Source organism: Chiloscyllium plagiosum, chromosome 19 (assembly GCF_004010195.1).
Source record: "Chiloscyllium plagiosum isolate BGI_BamShark_2017 chromosome 19, ASM401019v2, whole genome shotgun sequence".
Taxonomy (NCBI): domain Eukaryota; kingdom Metazoa; phylum Chordata; class Chondrichthyes; order Orectolobiformes; family Hemiscylliidae; genus Chiloscyllium; species Chiloscyllium plagiosum.
The window spans coordinates 9,946,444-9,969,628 of NC_057728.1; the positions used below are offsets into that span (position 1 = coordinate 9,946,444).

Consider the following 23,185-nt stretch of genomic DNA (forward strand, 5'->3'; position numbering starts at 1 on the left):
TTCTACTGGTAGGTGCAGGAAATGAGATGAAAGAAGAGAGGTTTGGCAGAATATCCTGCAAGTTAGCAATTAAGAATGCATAAATCTATGCTCCTAAGATATGAAACATAATCCAACCTGGCTCTCTGCACAAGGACTGTCTGATTGGATGAGTACTTCCAATCTTCTGATTTTATTTCAGATTTCCACCATTTCTATTACTTTGCATCATGTGTATTAAATAAGGTGTTAGTGGGAATTTGCCAGTACTTTATAATAATGGTTTTGCTTATCATATATGATTTGAAGATTTTTTGTGTGTCATTGTTTCTTGATTTACCACTGTTTGGAGCAAGTTAGAGAAGACAGTTTTATAACACATTGAGTATTAATGTTACACAAAACAATCATGACTTTTACATGCCAAATGCAACTTTCAATAGACCTAGACGATACAAGCACTTGACAAACAGGTAAAAATGACTGGCAGGAAAAGACCTGCTGTTCCAGCAAGCTTACCCCATGTATGACACCTGGAACACAAACAGAGACCCTCCCCACCAACTGCTCCTTATCAACCCACAGCCAATTAAATCACCTTGATGAGGCAAAAGAAGAACCCAGAAAATTTATTTCAGATCTTTTCCGGCAATCAGAACTCACTCCTGACCGAGCATCAACTATTATTTGCAGAAGACAATTTCAAATCTCTACTACAGTGTGGAGAGAAGTGTTCCTCAACTAATAGTGTAACTTTTAGACTATGCTCTCTTTTCCCAGGTTTTCCAATCAGCAGCAATAGCTTTTCCCTATTTCCACTAACTAGAGTCATCATTTATATTTCCCCGATCAGCTTCCCTTAATATCTTCAAAACTTCAATGGAATCCTTCTTCCACTGTCTAAATTTCAGGAATACAACCTCAATGTGTGTAATCACTCCTGGTAATTTAAGACTTGAAGTCTACTTACTCAAATAACTTCCTTTTTTTTTTAAAGTCGCGAAATATCCCAAGATGTTTCATAGGAGCATAACCAAATAAAACACTGAACTGTGCATGGCAATTTTAGTATCTAAGACCAAAAGCTTGATTGAAATAGTATGTTTTAAGGCTCATCCATTGAAAAAAATGGCAGTGCAGTTTAAATGCGGAATTGCCAAATGTAGGACGTTGTCAGCTGAAAGTCCAGCTACCAATGGTAGAGTGACAAAAATGTGGGACATGTAGGCTAAAATTGCAGCGCAGAAATTTTGGAAGGCTTTTGCAGATCAAAGATAGGGAGGTGAGAGACCCCAGAGGGGTTTATATTTTTGTTCGTTAAAGAAGAATTACCTAGCCTAGAGCCAATGAGAGTCAGTGACTGCAGGGATAATGGTGAATGGGCGTTTTGTAGTGCAACTCTTCACTCTTCTTCGAGAAGAGAGTCACGAGACTCAAAACATTAACTCTCTATAGATGCTGCCAGACTTGCTGAGTTTCTCTAGCAACTTCTAATTTTGTTTCAGATCTTCAGCATCTGCACTTCTTTGCTTTAACACATTTCAAAAGTTGAAAATTTGGGAAGTCCACAGACCTATCTTATGGATATGGGCCAGCTGCTGGCAGGTGGGACTGGATGAGTTGGACCAAAGGGACTGTTTCCGTGCCATATGTCTCTATGACTCTATAAGAACTAAGTAATGATTGCAAAGTTAAAAGAAAAAGAACAAGATCCAAAAAACCCAACTGGGTTGATTGCAAAACACTAGAATAGAATTACAATCTAACAGGCAATGAGTTATTGATGTTCACCCTCCAGTTATATTACTCAATATTAGAACAAAAGCTTTTCGATTGAACTGCATGTATGGACACTTAGTGAAGGGATTGAAACAGTATTCCCCACTGCCTGCCAACATTTGATATCCAGGTTTTTAGTTAAAGAATAGCCACTTGGGCAATGCTGGAGGGCTGTCATTACAAATGATACCAGAATCATCCAGTCATTGCAACTTCAGAAGACCATTATGTACTACCAGTCTTGAAATAATTTCCCACAATCATGATTATTAAGTCCATTCCTTTACAGCATCACTATTTTTTGACCAAGTGCCTTTCCTTTATTCGGAGCTCACCAGAAACAAATAAATTATGTAAAGCATGTCCAGTTGAAATTAAAGTTAATACATTGGAGTCAGATGGAGTATGATATCTTTCCTTGCACATCCTACATTCTGAATCCCCAGATTGATCGGCACTCAAGAGATTACGAATTTGGCAACAGATATAAACAGAACCCTCATATGCATATTAGATAAAAGACCAACTCCTACCTCTGAATCTGTTCCTAAGAGGATTCCAAAAACCTTCAGGAAAACCTTGGACAGACATGTGGCAGTTTAATATGGCGAGTGTGAGACTGCTTCAAGAGAAAAACAGAAGAAACTTAATGCAAAGATACTGAAAAATATGACTGAACAGAGACAGACCTATTGTGTTCAATTACAAAGCTCTTGAAATTGTTTGGACATACAGATAAAGCCATAGAAAGAACAAGACAAGTAGAGTCAGAGTCATTTAGCATGTAAACAGATCCTTCTGTCCAGCTTTTGTGCATACCGACCAAGTTTTCCAAAACAAACTAGACCTATTTGCCTGCATTTAGCTCATTGCCTTCTAAACATTTCCAAGTCATATATCTCTTCAAATTTTTTTTTTTAATATATAAATGTTGTAACTATACATCTATCTACCACACCTCTGGCACCTCATTCCACATACAAACTACCCTCTGTATGAAAAAGTTGCCCCTCAGGTCCTTTTACAATTTTTCTCCTCACTCCTTAAAATTATGACCTTCTGATTTTATAAACCTCTCAGGTCACCCTCAACCTCCTACGTCCCAGCCTATCTAGCTTCTCCTTATAAATCAAAAACTCTCCAATATCAATAACATCAGTGTAAATATTTATGCACCCTTTCCAATAATATCGTTCCTATAGTGGGGCGACCCAAACTGCACACAGTACTCAAACTGTCCTTACCAACAATAAAATGACATCCCAAATTCTATATTAAATTATCTGAGCAATGAAGGGAAGCATTAATAATTCACTCAACTAAAGTAACCTTCTCTAGATTGTAACAGTGACCATGCTTAAAAAAGTAATTAAATTACTATAAAAGGTATACATTGGAAATTAAATGCAATTCTCATCACAGAAAATAAATTGCAGCATAATGTGCATTACTTCAGTGTGGTCTGAAGTTATTAGAATGGTAGAATAACCTTCTTCAATCAAAATTCTTTCCCTCATCTTGTATTCCATTCACTTAAATCTATTGACATGATAAGTTTCTTTATTTCATAACCTTTTGTGGTTATGTGGCTGGATATCATTTTGATAAGTAGACCAAATCCTTCAAACCAAAACCTACATTTATTCTTGTACATATTTGGTTTGGTACAGCATAGCTCAGGCCAATTAATTAACTTACCTGTGGCAAATTGGTCATGTGAGAAATTGAAGGATGTCCGAAAATACAGCAAACTTGGTTTTACCTGGCACCTAATGAATCAGCACTCTCGATAAACCGGCAAAAATGACATACCATAAATACTGGAAGTTAACGTATTATCACAATTTCCACAATGTCAAGAGTTGTCAGTTGAGGATGCAAGTGAGAAGATGCTCTAGCGGTAAGTTCTATTGAAGGTAAAGTTGCATTATTATTCAACTGGTTTATGCTATAAAGTGTTACAATGATGTGCATACCCCTGCATTATGTGTCTATTACTTCGCGTGTGTTTTTACTCTTGATCAACCAGAATATTTCATCAACCAAACAGATTCTTGGTCCCACACGTGCTTGTTTATAAGAAGTTTGCTGTATCACATATTATGCCAGTTTGTTCGTGTTCAAATACTAATTTAGATTTATTTACAAATAGGATTGACAGAAGCAAAAGATATAAGCGAGCAAACTAATATTGGATTATAATAAAAACAAATCATGAAAATATTCAGCAGGCTGGCAGCTTCTGTGAAGGATTACAGAGTTGATGTTTCAGGCCAATGTAGAGAATGTTCCTAGAGTTTTTGTGGTGCGTGACATATTTATGGCAAATTTATCAACTAATTACATATATCCTCATTATCACCTCTACTTGGTAAAATAAAGCATTGAATGTTTCACCAGTAGAGATACAACTCATGTGAAGGAGAAGACAGGAGACTACTGTGGCCAACTGTATAGTTCCTAACAGAGAACAATGGTAAAATGCAGCAAAGTATTGTTGTGGGCTCTGCCATAATACAGTAACATGGAAATTTGTATATCACTCCAAGGTGAAGAAAAGCAAACCAGGGAATTTACCAACTATTTGTTCAGCTGTGCATTAAATTCCTTATTGGAGATTTCCCCGGCTGATTAAAGTTCATGGAAGACAGCTCCACAACTAGGAAAAATATTAAGAAAATGGTCATTGTAATCTGAATCCATAGCTGACATCATGCAAACACAGTTGATTTGAGCAGGAATCGCAAGTGAAATCTCCTAGCAGTACCTTTTGAAATGAAGAAAAGCAAAATGGATTTAAAAGACTAGTAGAAGAATGAATAGAAAATGTAAATGAAACATTTAAGATGCAAGTACTGTATACCAAACAAACAGCTGTTGATCAGCAAAGCAAGTAATCACAAAGTGAATGCCTAAATCTATCCTGTGAATCTGAGATTTGCAAACAAAGCTTGAATTTTTCAGATCTGCAGCTATTGCATGAGATTATTTCCTTAGCTCTTGAGCCTTCACACATTTGAAACTAGTATAAAGAACACTTTCATTTATACATTGATAAATGAGAGAAACAATTTGCATGAGGTTTGAGATAGGGATCCTAGTTTCAGAGAGCAATTTGAAATGGAGTGGTTGATGGCTTACCTGCTGTACAACATGATTAATTGGTGCTTCATGTTGAGAACAATACTGCAACTAGTAGTTTACATCTCTACATAATTGATGTTTCAAGGAAAAATAGACATCGGAGCAGAAGTTTTAGCGCTGAAATGAAAACTTGTGACCAATAAACTGACACAGCTGATTAACAGGCTATTCTGTCAGGTTTACAAAGATCAATGCATTTACAATAATTAGGAAAAATTCCTGATCTGTATTAAGGTAGCTAATCTTAACAGGGAAGATGACTTTGCTATTAGACAGAGATGACTGGTGGTGGTTTAACCAAGCGTCATAATGCCTTGGGTGAGGTGTGATGTTGAGAAGGAGTCGTTCATGGTAACCTCAACCAGTATGGGAATTGAACCCATGCTGCTGGCTTCACTTTGCATCGCAAACCAGCCAACTGAGCTAACCGATTGGCAAATAGGCCTAAGAACATCAGATCGCCAGATACTAAAGGTTGCAGTTAATTGGACTGTACTCATGCTAAGCAGCAAATTTGGGGTTACCATCTCCAGTCACAGTCACATTATGATCACAGGCTACAACAATCTAATTGCATCAAACTGATGAGTGTCAAAAAGACGGATTTTTAATTTATTTTTTATTTACATGTACTAGCCAATTTTCCACACATCAATTTAGATGATGCAATGCTCTGGCATTATAAAGCACTAACACATATACTACGTGTATTATGCTAGATTGGAGTTACATTTAAACAAATCTTCTCATTGAAGTTGGAGGGTCAAGCTTTTTAACTTTATAGGCTGCTTAGATATAACATTTAGATTTTTGCAGTTATCTTATGAAGGGTGAATTATAATTGCTATTTATCCCAAACAGTGAATACAAATTGTTGTTGGTGTTCTAATTTTGCATTTATTCACCAAGTGAGACAATAGCAGCAAGATCTCTTTTCAAATTAACAAACCCATGAAATTAAAACAGCATAACCAGAAAGTAAAAAACACACATACAGGGTGTGAGAGTCACTCTGTCAGAACTTATAGGTTGCAAATAGCCAACATGCTGTAATTTAAACACCAATACGTTAAGTCCATTAAGTCTAGGTTCATCGAGACATGCTGTCTGAAGTCAGTATTCAATAACTGGTGAGAAGAGATTCCTGTTTAAAAGTTTCTTCCAATTCAAAAATCAAGATAAAACACCATAGAATAACTATTATTCTTTCAAAATAAAAAAACACTTGAAACTGTGATACATGATCTCAAAGCTTATATACTGAACTCATTGTACTGAAATGTTAAATATTTCTCTGTTGATGTGCAGCAGATTAAGCAACACTTCCAGAAATTAGTTTTTAATTTCAGAAGTATTATAATTTTGCTTTCATTTGGCGAGATGAGCCAAGTGTGTAATATGGAATGCTATAATTACCAACAAAACTAACAGTTAAAAAAAAGATACTACAATTATGATAGATTAAAAGGAAATCACAATGACCTAAGTTCACAATGGAGAATGAACTTTTCATATTGCGAAAAAAAAGGGAAGAGCTCAAAAACTGACTTACTTTTGTACAATTTTTCAATCCTAATGCCTGCAATACCAATTGAGAATCACTAGTTGATTCATCATAGATTATTTTCCCATTGCAGTTAATGATATTCAATGGGAATTGTTTGCATACTTAGAATGTAAGGAATTGTTTCCCCAAGGGAATGAAAACAAATTTTGTCCAGCATTGTAATCAATAGATTAGATTAGATTCCCTACAGTGTGGAAACAGGCCCTTTGGCCCAACAAGTCCACACCGACCCTCTGAAGAGCAACCTACCCAGACAAATTTCCCTCTGACTAATGCACCTACCACAATGGGCAATTTAGCATGGCCAATTCACCTGACCTGCACATCTTTGGACTGTGGGAGGAAACCGGAGCACCCGCGGAAACCCACACAGACACAGGGAGAATGTGCAAACTCCACAGAGACAGTTGCCCGAGGCTGGAATCAAACCTGGGACCCTGGTGCTGTGAGGCAGCAGTGCTAACCACTGTTAGATTGTTGTCTTAGTGAGTTGGACAGTTCCAAGTCTATAGCTGAATGTGGCTATAACAGAGGAAAAAAAGATCTTCATTAACTATTGATGTGCAAAGAGTTGTGCAGACAGTTACAGTTCAAAACTACTTGCATGCATCTTCAAAATCCCCAACCAGTTTGGAGGTTTGCAGTAATAACAATGAATAATGAATGCACTTAAGAAAAATTCACATATTACAAAAAAAGTATTAAAATATCCAGTCCACATATTTTCAACGTTTTCAGTAGTTCAAGAGCCACGAACCGTCATTTAAAATAATCTGGAATTTTATTTTTAACACCAATTCTCCATTTAAATACATGTGTACTCATTGTTACAAAAAAAATTAATCACTCAGCTCCTCTTCATCACTGAAATATGCACTCTTTTTTATTCGTGGACGTTTCGACAGTTCAGATGTTGAACATTCACTTGCATCACCAGCAGTCTGTTTACGTCTAAGCTCTTCCTCCTCAATTTTTGCTTGCTGTTGAGAACAAGTGTAAAGATATTATTAGGACACTGATATTATTCATTTATGTATAAAACATTCTCAGCCATTGACACTTTGCAATTCAAATTTTCCAAAATATTTGTTGAATACCTTAACTATTACAAACCATGAATAATTTGGAACTGTAATTTCTATTGTGAAAAGCTATAACAGTAAATTCAATAAACCTGGTACTTTATGGAAAAGGGGATTTATGGTTACTGGTTTACTTTTAATTTCAGAAGTGATCATGCAACCTCTATCTAGTCTGACCCATGTGTGCCCTCAGTCGCACAGAATGATCACTCACACCAGTTTTCAGTTATGTTCCATCTCATCATTAAGGTGGTAGGTTTGGCCTGGAATCATCAGTATGGTTCCAAACCTAATGGAGTATCATGGGTTTGAGTCAGATAAAGTCAGGGAAAGCACTAAAATAAAGCAAAGAACCGCGAATGCTGAAGATCTGAAACAAACAAAAATCGAGTGCTCGAAAAACTCAGCAGGTCTGACAGCATCGGAAGACAGAGAAACAGAGTTAAATGTTTTGAGACCAATGATCGTTTGTCAGAACAGCGTTGACACAGAGTCACTGGACTTGAAACACTGACTGCTATTCTCTCTCCATAAATATTGTCAGATTTGCTAAGTTCCTCGAGCACTCCCTATTTTTGATTGTTCCAGAAAAAGCATGAACAAATTATCAAATTCATACTCCCAAAAATATTTTTCAGTATGGCTCAAGTTTCTGATGACAGTTTCCAACACCAAAAGCAACTCAGTACTACCACCACTGACCATATTGTCCCAGTCCTGAATACACAATAGCCAGAATATACCAATGTGAGGTGATGAGGGATCCTGTGCAGGAGTAATCTACTAAACCTTTGCTGACCAATTTTCCTATCACAAATATAGTGGTTTCTACTTCATAGTTGTTTGGTAGTGGTACTTACCACCATGTTTGATTTGGACATGTAGAAAAACAAGTAGTCCAAACATGTGATGAAATCTACAACCGTGTCATCCTGAATACTCTCATAACTCCATTAAAGTGATGGAGAAAAAGTTAGTTTAATAGAGATTATAAAAAGGCATACAAGGAGCATACTTCTGTAAGAAACTACAAGACAGGAATTTCTGCATGTTAAACCAATATTTAGCAGATCAGGCGAACAATATCCAGAGAGATGGTGACATGGTTGTAATGTCACTAGACTAGTAATCCAGAGACCCAGGTTAATGTTCTGGGCACACAGTTTTGAATCCCACCACGACAGTTGTAAAACTTGAATTCAATAAAATCCAGATTTAGAAGCTAACCAAATGGCGATCACATAACCATTGTTATAATGAAAAACTCATCTGGTTCATCAACATCTTATCGGAAAAGAAATCTACTCTCCTTATCTGGTCTGGTGTACATGACTCCATACCAATCTCAATGTGGTTGACTCTCAATTACCCTATGAAATGGCTGTGCAAGCCATGCAGTTAAAAAGGTGATTACGTATGGGCAACAAATGCCAACTTTTGTCAGTGATACCTGCATCTGATACAAGAAAACAAAAGTTCAAAACCTATCCACCAGAACTAACCTGTTCACTTGCAAAATATTGCAAAGTATTGATGACTCTGGCATTCACATGCAATGTGGAAAATTGCATTGGAATACTTCATCTTCAAAGACAATGCATATGTACCTAGCCAGCTGCTGCCCTAATAGTCTTCTCAATCATGAGCTAAATGTTCGGAGGAGCCGTTGAAGTTCTCTTCGGTGTTCTGACCAGTACTTGTCCCTCATTAAATATCAAAACAAAAAGAACAGATAGACTGCAATATTTCCAACTTTATAGTACTTAAATATTTTACAGTCAATCAAGTACTTCAGAAGTATTAAGCACAAGATGTTTTACATTGTAGTGCCAAGAAATTACATCTACTCATCTACAAACACATTACAGAATTTCCATGTCAGTTCTATCAGACTACCAGACTCTAAAGCACCTTCGTGCAAGAGAAATGCAAGAGCTAAGAGTAATTGTCCTCAACATTATGACAACAATTTATTCTATATGGTAGAAACAGTCTTGGTAGAACTGAATGCACGAGTCCATATAAGTTTCTCCAGTTGCTGCATTCAAACTTGACAAAAAGGGCAGGCTTACACATGATGTTTGGTAGCTAATCACTGCAGTCTGAGGACTTAAAGAGGTCTTGAAGGAACACCTCATTTGAGATCTGCCAAGGCCATTCAGTTTCTGCCCTCATTGCAACCTTGGTTAAAACTTGGACAAAAGAGCTGAATTCCAGAGGTGAAGTGAGAATGGCTGCCCTTGAGGCTGCATTTGACTGAGTGTGGCAAAGAGACTGAGCAAAACTAGAGTCAATGGGAATCAGGAGAAAAAAAACTCTTTGCTGGTTCGAGTCATGCATGGCACATAGGAAGATGGCTGTGGTTAACGGAGGTCAGTCCCCTCACCTTGGAGACACCTCTGCAGGAGTTCCTCAGGGTAGTGCCCTAAGCCTGAACATCTTCAGCTGCTTCATCAATGATCTTCTGTCCATCATAAAGGTCAGAAATAGGGATGGTCGCTGATAGTGACGAACATAGCGTAATCATTCAAGACTCCTCAGGTACGAAAGCATTCCACATACAGCAATAGCCAGGCTAGGACTGAGAAATGGCACGTAAGATTTACACCACACAAATGTAAGGCAATAACCATCTCCACCAAGAGACCATCATCCCTTGACATTCAATGGTGTTAACATTGCAAAATCCCAAATTATCAAGATCCCAGAGGTTACGAAAAGAAATAGGAACAGCAGTATTCTGTTCGACCCCTACAGTCTGCTCTACCATTCAATACATTCAGGGCTAATCTGACATTCCTCATGTCAACTTTCTTGCCTTTTCCTGTAACCTTTGATTTCCCTACTGATCAATCTCAACCTTAAATATACACAGAGACTCTGCCCCCACAGCAAGGAGTTTAAAACACTCTCAAACCTGAGAAGACATTCCATCTCATCACAGTCTTAAATTCTGAGACTTTGCCCTCTGGTCCTAAACTCTCCCTTGAAGGATAACATTCTCTCAGCATTTACTCTCTCAAGCCCCTTAAGAATCTTACATATTTCAATTATATCACCTCTCATTCTTCTGAACTTGAATGAGTAGAGACCCAACTGTTTAATCATTGCTCATTAGACAATCCTATTCCAGAAATAATCCTAGTGAACCTTCCCTGAACTACCTCCAATGAAACAGTGTCTTTCCTTAAATACGGGGACCAAATTACTCAGATAATCATTCAGCAGACATGCAACTGGATTTGCCATACAAACTGCAATACCAAGCCAGAGGCTAAGGATATTGCAGCGAGCAACTTACCTCTCAACTCCTCAAAGCCTGTCCACCATCTAAAAAGACAGCAGTGAGGAATATGAAAGAATACTTCCCACTTGTCTGGAAGTCTGCAGCTCAAACCACATTCAAGATGCTTGACATGAACAAGGACAAAGCAACCTGCTGATTGGCATCTAAGCCTCAAAACATCCACTTCCTTAACCATCAACTTGTGGGCGGCACGGTGGCACAGTGGTTAGCACTGCTGCCTCACAGCGCCAGAGACCCGGGTTCAATTCCCGCCTCAGGCGACTGACTGTGTGGAGTTTGCATGTTCTCCCCGTGTCTGCGTGGGTTTCCTCCGGGTGCTCCGGTTTCCTCCCACAGTCCAAAGATGTGCAGGTCAGGTGAATTGGCCATGCTAAATTGCCCGTAGTGTTAGGTAAGGGGTAAATGTAAGGGTATGGGTGGGTTGCGCTTCGGCGGGTCGGTGTTGACTTGTTGGGCCGAAGGGCCTGTTTCCACACTAAGTAATCTAAAAAACTTTCAATAGCAGCAGAGCACACCAACTGCAAGATGCACTGCAAAAGAAATCACTGTACAAACCCACAACTATTACCATCTAAAAAGGTCAAAGGCAGCAGATACATGGAACATCTATGTTCTGCCTGCTAAAGTGACCCCAAGCCTCTAGTTGCCTGCCATTTCAACACACACTGTTCCCAAACTGACATTTCTGTCACAAGCCTGCTGCAGTGTTCCAGTGAGTCTCAGTGTAAGCAATGCTACATCTCACTTTCAACCTATGCAGTCTGCAGCTTCTTGTACTCAACATTGAATTCAACACCTTTAGGAGCTTATTTCTATTCTTCCACGTACCTAGTCATGACATGGGTTGCTTTCAGCATGGTCTACCCCTTGTCCCCTACTCTCAGCTCTCATGGTCACTTATTCAGCTTCTTTTCTGTCTTGGCCTTGTTTGCCTTCCCCTTTCAATTCTCTGTCCCAGAAATCTGTCTTCACCTATCTGCTCACCTCCCCCAACTTCATCTTCAACATAAATACCACATCTTAGCTGCTGTCAGTTCTTGAAGAGTCACTAGACGCAAAATGTGAACTCTGCTTTCATCCCACAGATGCTGTCACACCCACAGTGTTTCTCCAGCAATTTTGGTCTCAGATCTCCAGCATTTGCAGTTCTTTACTTTTTCTCCCCCCACAGTTGTTACTAGCAGATTATTGATAGTACATTATTCTTTACCGATGGTTGGAATTTTGTTATTTGTAATAAGTAGTTCTTGTTTCATACAGAAATCTGTTTGTTTTTTTCTGTAAAACTGTGGTAAATTGGGCACATTGAAGACTTGGATTAAACCTTAACTTCTGTGCTGATCCTAGGAATAGTAGAGCTTGAGTATTAGTGTTGTTGCTGGATCATGTCAAGTGCAAATAAGGAGAAACTGTTTCTAATGTCACCAGGTTGGTAACAGAAGGCACAAATTTAATGTTAACTTCTCACTTTGTCATTTGTTTTTTGAAAGAAACCTATTTACACTACAAGTTGTGATGATCTGAGTTGTGGTGTCTAAAAAAGCTGTTGCAACATATTCAATAGCATCTTTCAAAAAGGAAATGGGATACTTAGTAAGAAAAAGGTTAATTAGATAGCTCTGTCAAAAAGCCAAATCATGCACAATAGGCTAAGTGTTGTTCTTTGATACTGTATCAATCTATGAAATTTATTTAAATTATACGTTACTGTCTCTATACCACATTCCTCTCCTTCCCTTCAACCACATTCCCATCATCTTCCTTTGTGTACATATCTCTGGTCCCTTTCTATTTTCTCTCATGCTTTCTTCTGGTCAGCATTTCTGAATTGCCCTCCTCCCTCGATAGCATGCCCAAATCTACAGCCCCAGTTAGGGAGTAGGATTTCAAACATGGTGACCATCTTTCCTACTTTCCAAGCAACTTTAACACATTACTAATGTAACATACATCAAAATACCCGACAGATTTAACAAGATGCCTTTTGCTAGTAAGTTTGCAGATGACACCAAAATTGGGGCTGTCGTAGACAGTGAAGATCCCTCAGATTACAACGGGATCTTGATGAGATGGGCCAATGAGGGGTGGCAGATGGAGTTTAATTTGGATAAATGAGAGGTGCTGCATTTTGGGAAAGCAAATCTAAGCAGGACTTATACACTTAATGGTAAGGTCCTAGGGAGTGTTGCTGAACAAAGAGACCTTGGAGTGCAGGTTCATAGCTCCTTGAAAGTGGAGTCGCAGGTAGATAGGATAGTGAAGGCGGCGTTTGGCATGCTTTCCTTTATTGGTCCGAGTAATGAGTACAGGAGTTGGGAGGTCATGTTGCGGCTGTGCAGGACATGGGTTAGGTCATTGTTGGAATATTGCGTGCAATTCTGGTCTCCTTCCTTTCAGAAGGATGTTGTGAAATTTGAAAGGGTTCAGAAAAGATTTACAAAGATGTTGCCAGGGTTGGAGGATTTGAGCTGTAGGGAGAGGCTGAACAGGCTAGGGCTGTTTCCCTGCAGCATCAGAGGCTGAGGGGTGGCATTATAGAGGTTGAAAAATCATGAGGGGCATGGATAGGGTAAATAGACAAGATCTTTTCCCTGGGGTGGGGGAATCCAGAACTAGAGGGCATAGGTGTAGGGTAAGAGGGGAAAGATATTATATATATATATATATATAAATATAAATATATATAAAAAAAGGAAAGAGACCTAAGGGGCAACATTTCACGCAGAGAGTGGTACATGTGTGGAATAGGCTGCCAGAGGAAGTGGTGGAGGCGAGTACAATTGCAACATGTAAAAGACATCTGGATTGGCAAATGAATAGGAAGGGTTTGGAGGGATATGGGGAGGGTGCTGGTAAGGGGGACGAGTTTGGGGTCGGATATCTGGTCAGCATGGATGGGTCGGGCCAAAGGGTCCGTTTCCGTACTGTACATCTCTGTGACTCAATGCTATCGGAGCAGTTATTTAACACTGGAATGTGCCCACAAGCAATTACTCAACATCAGGAATTTGACCGACTATATTGCATTTCAGCTTTGAGGGGATGAAACGTAGGCCACAGGACTAAATAAAAGTAATGGTAACTTCAGGGCAAATAGGAAGACAAAAGAGAATTAATTTAGACAAATGTGATCGTGACAGACAAGAAAGTGAGAAGTCAGAATGTGGAAAAAGAGATCAAACTTCTATCTCCTACCTCCTCCCTTTAAGAACAACTGTTCATTCTCTACATTTTGCCTTTCTCTCCTCCATTCCTGTCTCCTCTCCCTAGTTTGTGTAGTCCCACCTTCTCATCTAATTAGGAATGAAAAGTTAGGGAACATTGAACAGGTAAAAGGCCTTCTGAATGCTCTGGCACAAGGCAGGTGGTAGAGTCTATTATTATTTAATCTGCAGTTACAGCTCAATTAATCAATTTTATAGACAACAAACTGCAACATGGGATTATATACGAGCCAAGTGGTATGACTATGGGTTGATACCATGTATGTTTTAAGTATCCAGCAAAAGACCCCAATTAAGCTTTCATTACAGCATTAAGCCAATCAATATAATGTCATCAGCACAGATCAATTACAAATACGATTAATTGCAATACAAACAATGAAAGAAAACCCTGCCAAAGTTTGTTTGCAAAGCAACAATGATTAAATAATTTTCATTCTAAATCATTTTTAGTCAGATCCAAGTTAGTTTATGATCCAATGATATGCATCAATTTATTTTCTCTGAATCCAATCACTTACCTGAAAAGCAATAGCTTGACTCAAACTTTCAAGGGCAGGATCTTCTCCTTCATCTTCACTTTCTTCCTGCTGCTCCTCCTCCTCACTGAAAATGCAGAAATATTTATTTTGATTTGCCCTCAAGACAAACCTCTTTTTAAAAATACATTTTTAACAGGTCAACTTTGCTCTATACCCACATTTCTTCTGGCTCACTGATTTTTTTCTTTTTCTTTTTCTCTTTCTTTTTAGGAGGTTCTCGCTCTCCAAGCATATTTTTTGGGCATGCATAACTCAAATGGCCATAATCCTGTATTGAGAAATGAAGATCACCTTTTCAATACTTCAGTATTTCACTTCTTTCCAAAACACATTTTAAAATCTCAGCTTTAGAGATAAGCCAAACACTTTACTGAATCTTCAAGATAAATGCTGGTTATGTATGGTGCAACTATACTTTGCTAGCAAATTAGTATCGCTTTAAGACTCACTTATAAGCAATAAATTTGTAAACTTGAATTTAGATTAGATTAGATTACTTACAGTGTGGAAACAGGCCCTTGGGCCCAACAAGTCCGCACCGCCCCGCCGAAGCGCAACCACCCATACCCCTACAATTACCCTTTACCTAACACCACGGGCAATTTAGCATGGCCAATTCACCTGACCTGCACATCTTGGGACTGTAGGAGGAAACCGGAGCACCCGGAGGAAACCCACGCAAACACGGGGAGAACGTGCAAACTCCACACAGTCAGTCGCCTGAGGCGGGAATTGAACCCGGGTCTCTGGCGCTGTGAGGCAGCAGTGCTAACCACTGTGCCACCGTGCCACCCACAATTTAGTATTCAGAGTGATAATTTGTAAGAAAGATGCTGCTTAGGCTCAAGCTGAAGAAAGCATATACATTAACATGCATTTCCTCAGGATCAAACAAATGTTGCGTAGATTAGCATGTTCTCCATTATATCCTTTGCAACACAATCCTGTGGAGACAAAGTTCCATCTTCACCTTCAGGATATCCTTCATCATGCTGTGTGGTATTATGCCAAATGAGACAGATTTCAAACACATCGAACAACTCAAGACTAGATATGAATGAGGCACTGTGGAATTTAGCAGAAAAATCAATACAACCACAACCTGTAACCTCAAAGCCCAGCATATCCCCCATTCTACTATTACATCAAGCCAGGGGATCAACCCTGATTCACTGAAGAGCATACCAGTAGAAGCAGCAGGCATTACTGACAATGAGATTTCTACCACCAAAGCTAAAACGTAGGTCTACTTGCATACCAAGTAACCCAATCAACAAGCAATACACAGGGCTAAGTAATCCCACAATCAACAAGTCAGATCTAAACTCTCATTTATTCGCATCCAACTGTTAATGGTGGTTGCAAATTTAAGAAGTCATTGGAGATGGCAGCTCCACAAATATTACCTTTTTCAAGTTCAGTGCATCAGCACAAAAGACAAAGCTGAAGCATTCATAAACATCTTTAGCCATAAATATTCAGTGAACAATCCACCTTGGCTTCCTCCGGAGATTGCTGGTGTAACAGATGCCAAAGTACAGCCAATTCATTCTATGTTCTATCAAGAAACATTGCCCTGACAACATTTTGGCATTAGTACTGAAGACTGGCGTTCCCCAACTAGCTGCGTCTCTACCAAAACTGTTCCAGTACAGTTGTAACAGACATCAATATAGAAAGTTTGAACTATGAACCATGTACAAAAGGAGTAAATCTAACCCATCCAACTACAACATTTTGAGTATAATCTCAATCAGCAGCAAAACGATTGAAGGGGTTGTAAACAGTGGTAGCAAGTGGCACTTGCTCAACAAAGACCAGCTCAGTAATGTTCACTTGTGGGTTTCATCAGGCCATTCAGCTCCTGATCTCATTACAGCCTAAGCCCAAAAATGAACAAAAGAACTGAACTCGAGGGCAAATGAGAATCACTGTCCTTTGTATCATCTTAGCAAACTAAGTTTTGACTATCAACTTTACTTCCAAGATTCAATTCTGCCTTTAATTTTGTTGTTGACTAATTGTTCTTGGATTGATACACATCAACATACGTGACATTCATATAGTATACTATACCTTGAGTCGCACAAATTACAGTTGTGCGTAAATTTAATGAAGGATCTAGATTGTGTATGTTGAGAGAACGGACAAGGAGCTGCGTGTTTAATGACATGCTTCCCACATTTGTACATGGTAAATTTGGATTTTCTCACATTTTGAGATTTCATTTTATACTCGTAGATGTATCAATTCACATTTTGTGTAATTTAACCCAAAGCTTTCTCAAATTATAGTAGAATACTGTCATGGCAATGAAACCTAATAATTGCATTCATGCTTTGCATTTAAGAGTGCTGTACTCACACCACATTCATAACATCTAGATTTGTCGGTGTAATTGCGCCTTCTTATGAATTCAGATGCTCTTCCATTGTCAACTGCAATACTTGCTTTCACTGTTCTGCCAAACAACTGCAATTGACAAGGAAAACAATCACAATGTTATGTAAAATACAATTCTTATTCAGTTGAAAACAAAATTAAAATGGAATTGGAAACAAAGCATAGCTCACTTGCTTGTTGTTAAGTGCTCTCGTACAGTTGTACGCTGATTCTCTATCCAGAAACAGAACAAATGCCACACCTTTACTTTTCCTGGAATCTTTATCCCTCAACACCGTAACTCTGTAAACAAATACATGTAGTCTCAACAAATTTGAATGAAAACCATAAAAGGTCAATGAACTAAACAGTCTTCACAGAAGGCTACACATAGTGGTTAATTGATTTTCCAGGGAAGCAATGTTGTGTGCAAGTAAGAAATCTTAACCTAACATTTTACACTCTATTACCAGAACCAATAAAGATACTCAATGTAGTGACTAAATTTCAGCCAATTTTAAATCCTATTCTTTATTTATACTTAGTTAAATAAAATCTTTAATTTTTCAAACTGTCTGAAATGCTCTACCTAGTTTAAACAGTTAGAATTTTTCACAAAACCATCCAATTACATCTGAGGTAGTTTTATAGTTACTAGCCTAAAAACCAATTATCAACTCCATAAAGGCTGGATAAAAGAATATGATATACATTGGCCTGGATTTTACAATTGCTATTGACCTCAAAGAACACATCACGGTGATCTTGTCTTATTTGTGGGAGAACTTCAACTTTCTGAGTGAGCAAATGATCAGTGGGCTCATTCACGATGATTTCCATGTTGAGCTGCAAGGAAATCATCAAGCGAATGCTCCATCAAGGAAATTAACAGCACTAATTATCAAATTGTTATAAGCAATGGATTTGTCAAAATGGTTAAGTTTTAATCAGTCTCCTTTACTTCAAGGTAAAATGAGAATAGTTTGGAGAGGGGAATGTGATATCCCATAAAGTCTGCCTGAAGAAAAGCCTATGAAATCTGACACTGAATTTGTTTGGATCCAAACACATCAATCTGCATGTAAAGCAAGATCCAAAATTCAATACCTAGATGCAAAGGCAGCCTTTAAGGCAGTCAGGCAGATAGATTTGGGGAGGAAGACTCATAACAGATTCTTCTGCATCAGGTAGAAAAAGAAAAAGGATGACTTTGGGTTAATCATCAAGGGAAAAGATATCTTGTGCGCCTGAGGCCTTCAACACAGCACTGCATTTCTGTTGAATGGCTAAACATAGTGTGGCATTTTTGGTAGTTAATGAGGAATATCTTGGCTATAGATTAGTGTATCAGTTGCTCATGAATGTAATGTTTAATTAACGTTAGTTCTAGTTTGTTAAGTTTTAAAATGTGAAATTTCAACATGTAATGCTTTGCATTGATGACTGGGAAATTCATTGTTTTCTTAAAAATAAGGTTATTGGTCTCCATTGAGATTGTAAGAAAATCCATACGATTTTACTAATGTCCTGCAAGAAAGAAAATGGCCATCTTTACCTGATTGGCCTACATTTGACTCTAGACCAATAGCAACGTGATTGACTCATAGTTGCCCGAGGAATGGGGAATAAGTGAAGCCTTACCACCATCACTCAGATCCCATAAACGAATCAAAGAAAATCACTTATTTTTATTAGAATGAATTAAAGATTTGTACATTAAACGATGAATTAAAGGTAGAAGCTGAAATATCATAAATAAACCAATATTTTGTTTAGCTATTTCAAAGATCTGACAATTGGTTGCAATGAGATAATTCACATCATAAGTGTAAAATAATATCTTCATGGCCAAATTGGTTACTCAATGGTAGTCATTACTCAAATCACCATTCAAAACCCAGCTGCACCCCATTAAGTCAGTCTTCATTTTGTATGGGAATTCTAAAGTTAAATGCAAGTGGTTAGAAATTATACTTGAGTTATAAAAAGTCCAAGTTGGGCCACATCTGGGAATACATAGACAGGTTTTGGACAGTACACCTTTGGAAGGATGTTAAAATTGAGTCAGGTTCAAAAGGGGCGATGACAATAAACGTGAAATTTCAGTCAAATAATTGTTATATTCGTGCAAGTAGAAATATTGGCAGAATATTTGTTAGACTATGCATTGCAAATACGAGTTTGGCTCAATTGGAAGTATTTTTGGTTGATTTAGTCGGTTATACAGTGAAGTTCAGACCTTGATTAATAAATTTGTAAATGATACTAAAATAGGCAGTATTGTGGACAGTGAGAAAGGTAATCAGAAATTGCAGCAGGACCTTAATAAGCTGGGGAAGTCTAATATAGTTAAGTGCGAGGTGTGGCATTTGGAAAGACAAATCAAGGTAGGAGTTTCATGGAGAAGGGTAGGGCCTAAAAAGGTTTGTCGTGGATCTTGGAGTTCAAGTGCACAGTTCTCTGAAAGTGGAGTCACAGGTAGACAGGACAGTGAAGAAAGCTTTTGACACACCGGCCTTCATCAGTCAGGGTGCTGAGTAATTATGAAATTATGTTGCAGTTTGCAGGGCATTGGTGTGGCCACACTTGGAGTACTGTGTTCAGTTTTGGTCACTTTGCTACAGGAAGGAAAAAGTGCACAAGAAATTTACAAAAGGACGGAAGACTCCCCAAACAATGGAGAAGGGTGATACTGCAGAAAGGGGAGCATCCAGATCAATTGTTGCTCGTCCTGAAGTCTCACTGTGAAGTCATTCTATTTCACCTTCACATTGGGCGGCACGGTGGCACAGTGGTTAGCACTGCTGCCTCACAGCGCCAGAGACCCGGGTTCAATTCCCGCCTCAGGCGGCTGACTGTGTGGAGTTTGCACATTCTCCCTGTGTCTGTGGGGGTTTCTTTGGGGTGGTCCGGTTTCCTTCCACAGTCCAAAGATGTGCAGGGTCAGGTGAATTGGCCATACTAAATTGCCTGTAGTGTTAGGTAAGGGGTAAATGCAGGGGTATGGGTGGGTTTCGCTTCGGCGGGTCGGTGTGGACTTGTTGGGCCGAAAGGCCTGTTTCCACACTGTAATCTAATCTAAATCTAAATCTAATCTTTCCACTATTCCTGATAAAGGATCATCATTTGCGGGAAATGTTAATACTGCCTCTAAGAATGAAGCTGCCTGAACAATATCCAGCACTTTGTTTTTATTTAAAATGCAGGTAAATTTACATTCAAAACAACAATCTTGAGCTAAATATATGGCTCAATTATTGTTTAAAAATAATAAGACTTTTGCAAGTTACATTTCAAAGCTTGGAAGAGTGATATCTTTGAGGCTAAAGTTTGATTTTCTGTCAGTTGAAACCAGCTGATTTGTTTTTTAGCTTGAACATCTTGTGCATTACTGCAGAATTGAATTAACACTGTTAAACATTGTAATGTCATGGTTAATAAAAAGTACAATTGAAAGTTTCGTAACTAGTGCTTCTGAGGTAATTAATACTGAGTATGATACTGGTGGTGATCTCTTCTCCAAGGCTTGAACATCAGAGTCCAGTTAAATGTCAATTTCAAATACTGGATCAGTTTTTGGCTGGTACCTTATGGAGGAAATAATGGTTGCCAGATGTACTTCATTTCAGAAATCCTACAACTAAGACTTTCCAAATGCCAACACAAGGTTTATAATATTTCAATCAGGTTGCATCAATATTGCTCTAATTAGCTTTGCTTTGCTATTTTAACTCATATGACATTGAAAATGTTAGGTAATTTGTTTTTTAAAAATCAAAACAAAAAATACTTTTTCATTCCATCAATACCAGAAATTTGCAACACAATTTATGTCATTAGAAATTCTTATGTTTTACTTACTTGACCACTGTGCCATACTTGGAAAAAATCTGAAAGAAAAACATTGTCAAATGAAAGTTGGATAAATGAAGAACAAAAATAAGACACATGACTAGTCAAATCTCTATTAGAAAATTAATAAAGACGAATTAGAAATAATTATTGCTGGTGTGCAATATACACCTACATTTTAAAATATAATGAACTGTTGTGTCTGCTCAGTAACTTACCAACGATGAACATTGTATCCAATATCGTTGGCATCATTGAATTAAATTTCAGGAAAGGAGGTGTGAATAAAGAATTTTCAAATATTCAAACATCATTCACACACATCCATAATCCTCTGGCTCAACAGTAAATGCATTCCTATTGAATTGTAGTTCATTCTTACCACTACCTTCCCCCCATCCCCCCACCCCGCCAACCAATGCTGCAAACCCAACCTCTCCCAAGTTTAGAAATTTACAAGTTTGTATGTTAATTTAGATTAGATTACTTACAGTATGGAAACAGGCACTTTGGCCCAACAAGTCCACACTGACCCTCCGAAGAGCAACCCACCCAGATCCATTCCCCTACATTTACCCCTGCACCTAACACTACGGGCAATTTAGCATGGCCAATTCACCTAACCTGCACATTTACGGACTGTGGGAGGAAACTGGAGCACCCGGAGGAAACCCATGCAGACATGAGAGAATGTGCAAACTCCACACAGACAGTTGCCCGAGGCGGGAATTGTACCCGGGTCTCTGGCGTTGCGAGGCAGCAGTGCTAACCACTGTGCCAATCATGCGCCCATGAAAAGAAGATTAAATGCAGCACCGCTTAACACACTGAAGTGCAACCAGCGACTCTCACAAACCTTTCTAGTTTCTAAAATATTTTCCTTAATGTCCTCCACACTACATAGAGTTCCTCTTGACGAACGGGCAGGGGATCAAGATTCAACTATTCCCAGTCAGTACTAGAGAAATAAAATATCAATGGCTGGTCTGCCCTTCAGATTTTGCAGCTTATCTGAAAAATTGATGGACTAAGTCTTGAACAGATAGAAGTTACCCATCAGTAATCTGCCCTGCTCAGAATCTGTCAGAATCTTTAAGTTCAGGCCTCGCCACAGCCTAATCCAGCCAAATCAACATGTACTTATTTATTGCTTTAACATATTAGAACATTCATTACACAAGTGCATCGATACAAGAGCTGATTGTCCAAGAAACAAAAGTAGCTTTAGTCAACATCAAAAGAGCATTAAGTGAAGCACCAAGAAATCTCAGAAAAAAGAACAGGGTTTATGGGAAAATCCTGATTAGTTGGAGTTACACAGACACAAAGATAGCTGGAGTTGTCAAGATCAATTATCAGCTCTAAGATACTACTAATATTCAAGTGAAATGCTGTCAGCAGAAATACCCTCAGCTGATTCGTAATTATTTTTCTCCATCGTAAAGATCAGGAGTGGAAACATTTGGTATTGTCTCAAGCTTTCAGCTTCACAACTGCTCCAATGATGAACCAGTTGATGCTGTCTCACCACTACATTTTGCACAACAGCTCAACTTAGTTTGACATAGTAGAGAACATTACTTCCACTCAATAACCACATTTTATGCAAAGGTGCTACATAAAAGGGTTCAGAAAAGATTTACAAGGATGTTGCCAGGGTTGGAGGATTTGAGCTTTAGGGAGAGGCTGAACAGGCTTGGGCTGTTTTCCCTGGAGTGTCGGAGGCTGAGTGGTGACCTTATAGAGGTTTACAAAATTATGAGGGGCATGAATAGAGTAAATAGACAAAGTCTTTTTCCTGGGGTCGGGGAGTCCAGAACTAGAGGGCATAGGTTTAGGGTGAGAGGGGAAAGATATAAGAGAGACCGAAGGGGCAACTTTTTCACGCAGAGGGCGGTACGTTTATGGAATGAGCTGCCAGAGGAAGTGGTGGAGGCTGGTACAATTGCAACATTTAAGAGGCATTTGGATGGGTATATGAATAGGAAGGGTTTGGAGGGATATGGGCTGGGTGCTGGCAGGTGGGACTAGATTGGGTTGGGATATATGGTCGGCATGGACGGGTTGGACTGAAGGGTCTGTTTCCATTCTGTACATCTCTATAACTCTAAATGCATCTTTGTTGTTGAAAAAGGTGTCTCCATTTACAAGATGTGGTGGAAAGACTTTGTTGCAGCAACACAAGAAAGTACTCATTATCCAACACTAAACTGCTTACTTAATGTGCTTGCCCCCTCACTCAACTCACTTCATTGCATACTACTTCTATGTGCAGCATACAAAGCAGGAATTCTCTGTTTACTCTGACATCACTTCCTTCCCCTGTG

At 38.6% G+C, this 23,185-nt stretch overlaps 1 protein-coding gene across 1 annotated transcript in view; it reads right to left on the reverse strand.

Moving 5' to 3' along the window:
- Positions 1-6,868: 6,868 nt before the first annotated feature.
- The window catches only part of zcrb1 (zinc finger CCHC-type and RNA binding motif 1), a 41,058-nt gene continuing 24,741 nt past the window's right edge, over positions 6,869-23,185 (reverse strand). Inside the window, exons 3-8 of the mRNA XM_043709072.1 lie at positions 20,868-20,896; positions 17,198-17,309; positions 16,989-17,096; positions 14,783-14,892; positions 14,604-14,688; positions 6,869-7,449 (exon numbers count right to left, since the gene is read on the reverse strand). Coding sequence (XP_043565007.1) covers positions 7,309-7,449; positions 14,604-14,688; positions 14,783-14,892; positions 16,989-17,096; positions 17,198-17,309; positions 20,868-20,896 — 585 coding nt within the window. The 3' untranslated portion in view covers positions 6,869-7,308. The remainder of the gene's footprint in view (positions 7,450-14,603; positions 14,689-14,782; positions 14,893-16,988; positions 17,097-17,197; positions 17,310-20,867; positions 20,897-23,185) is intronic.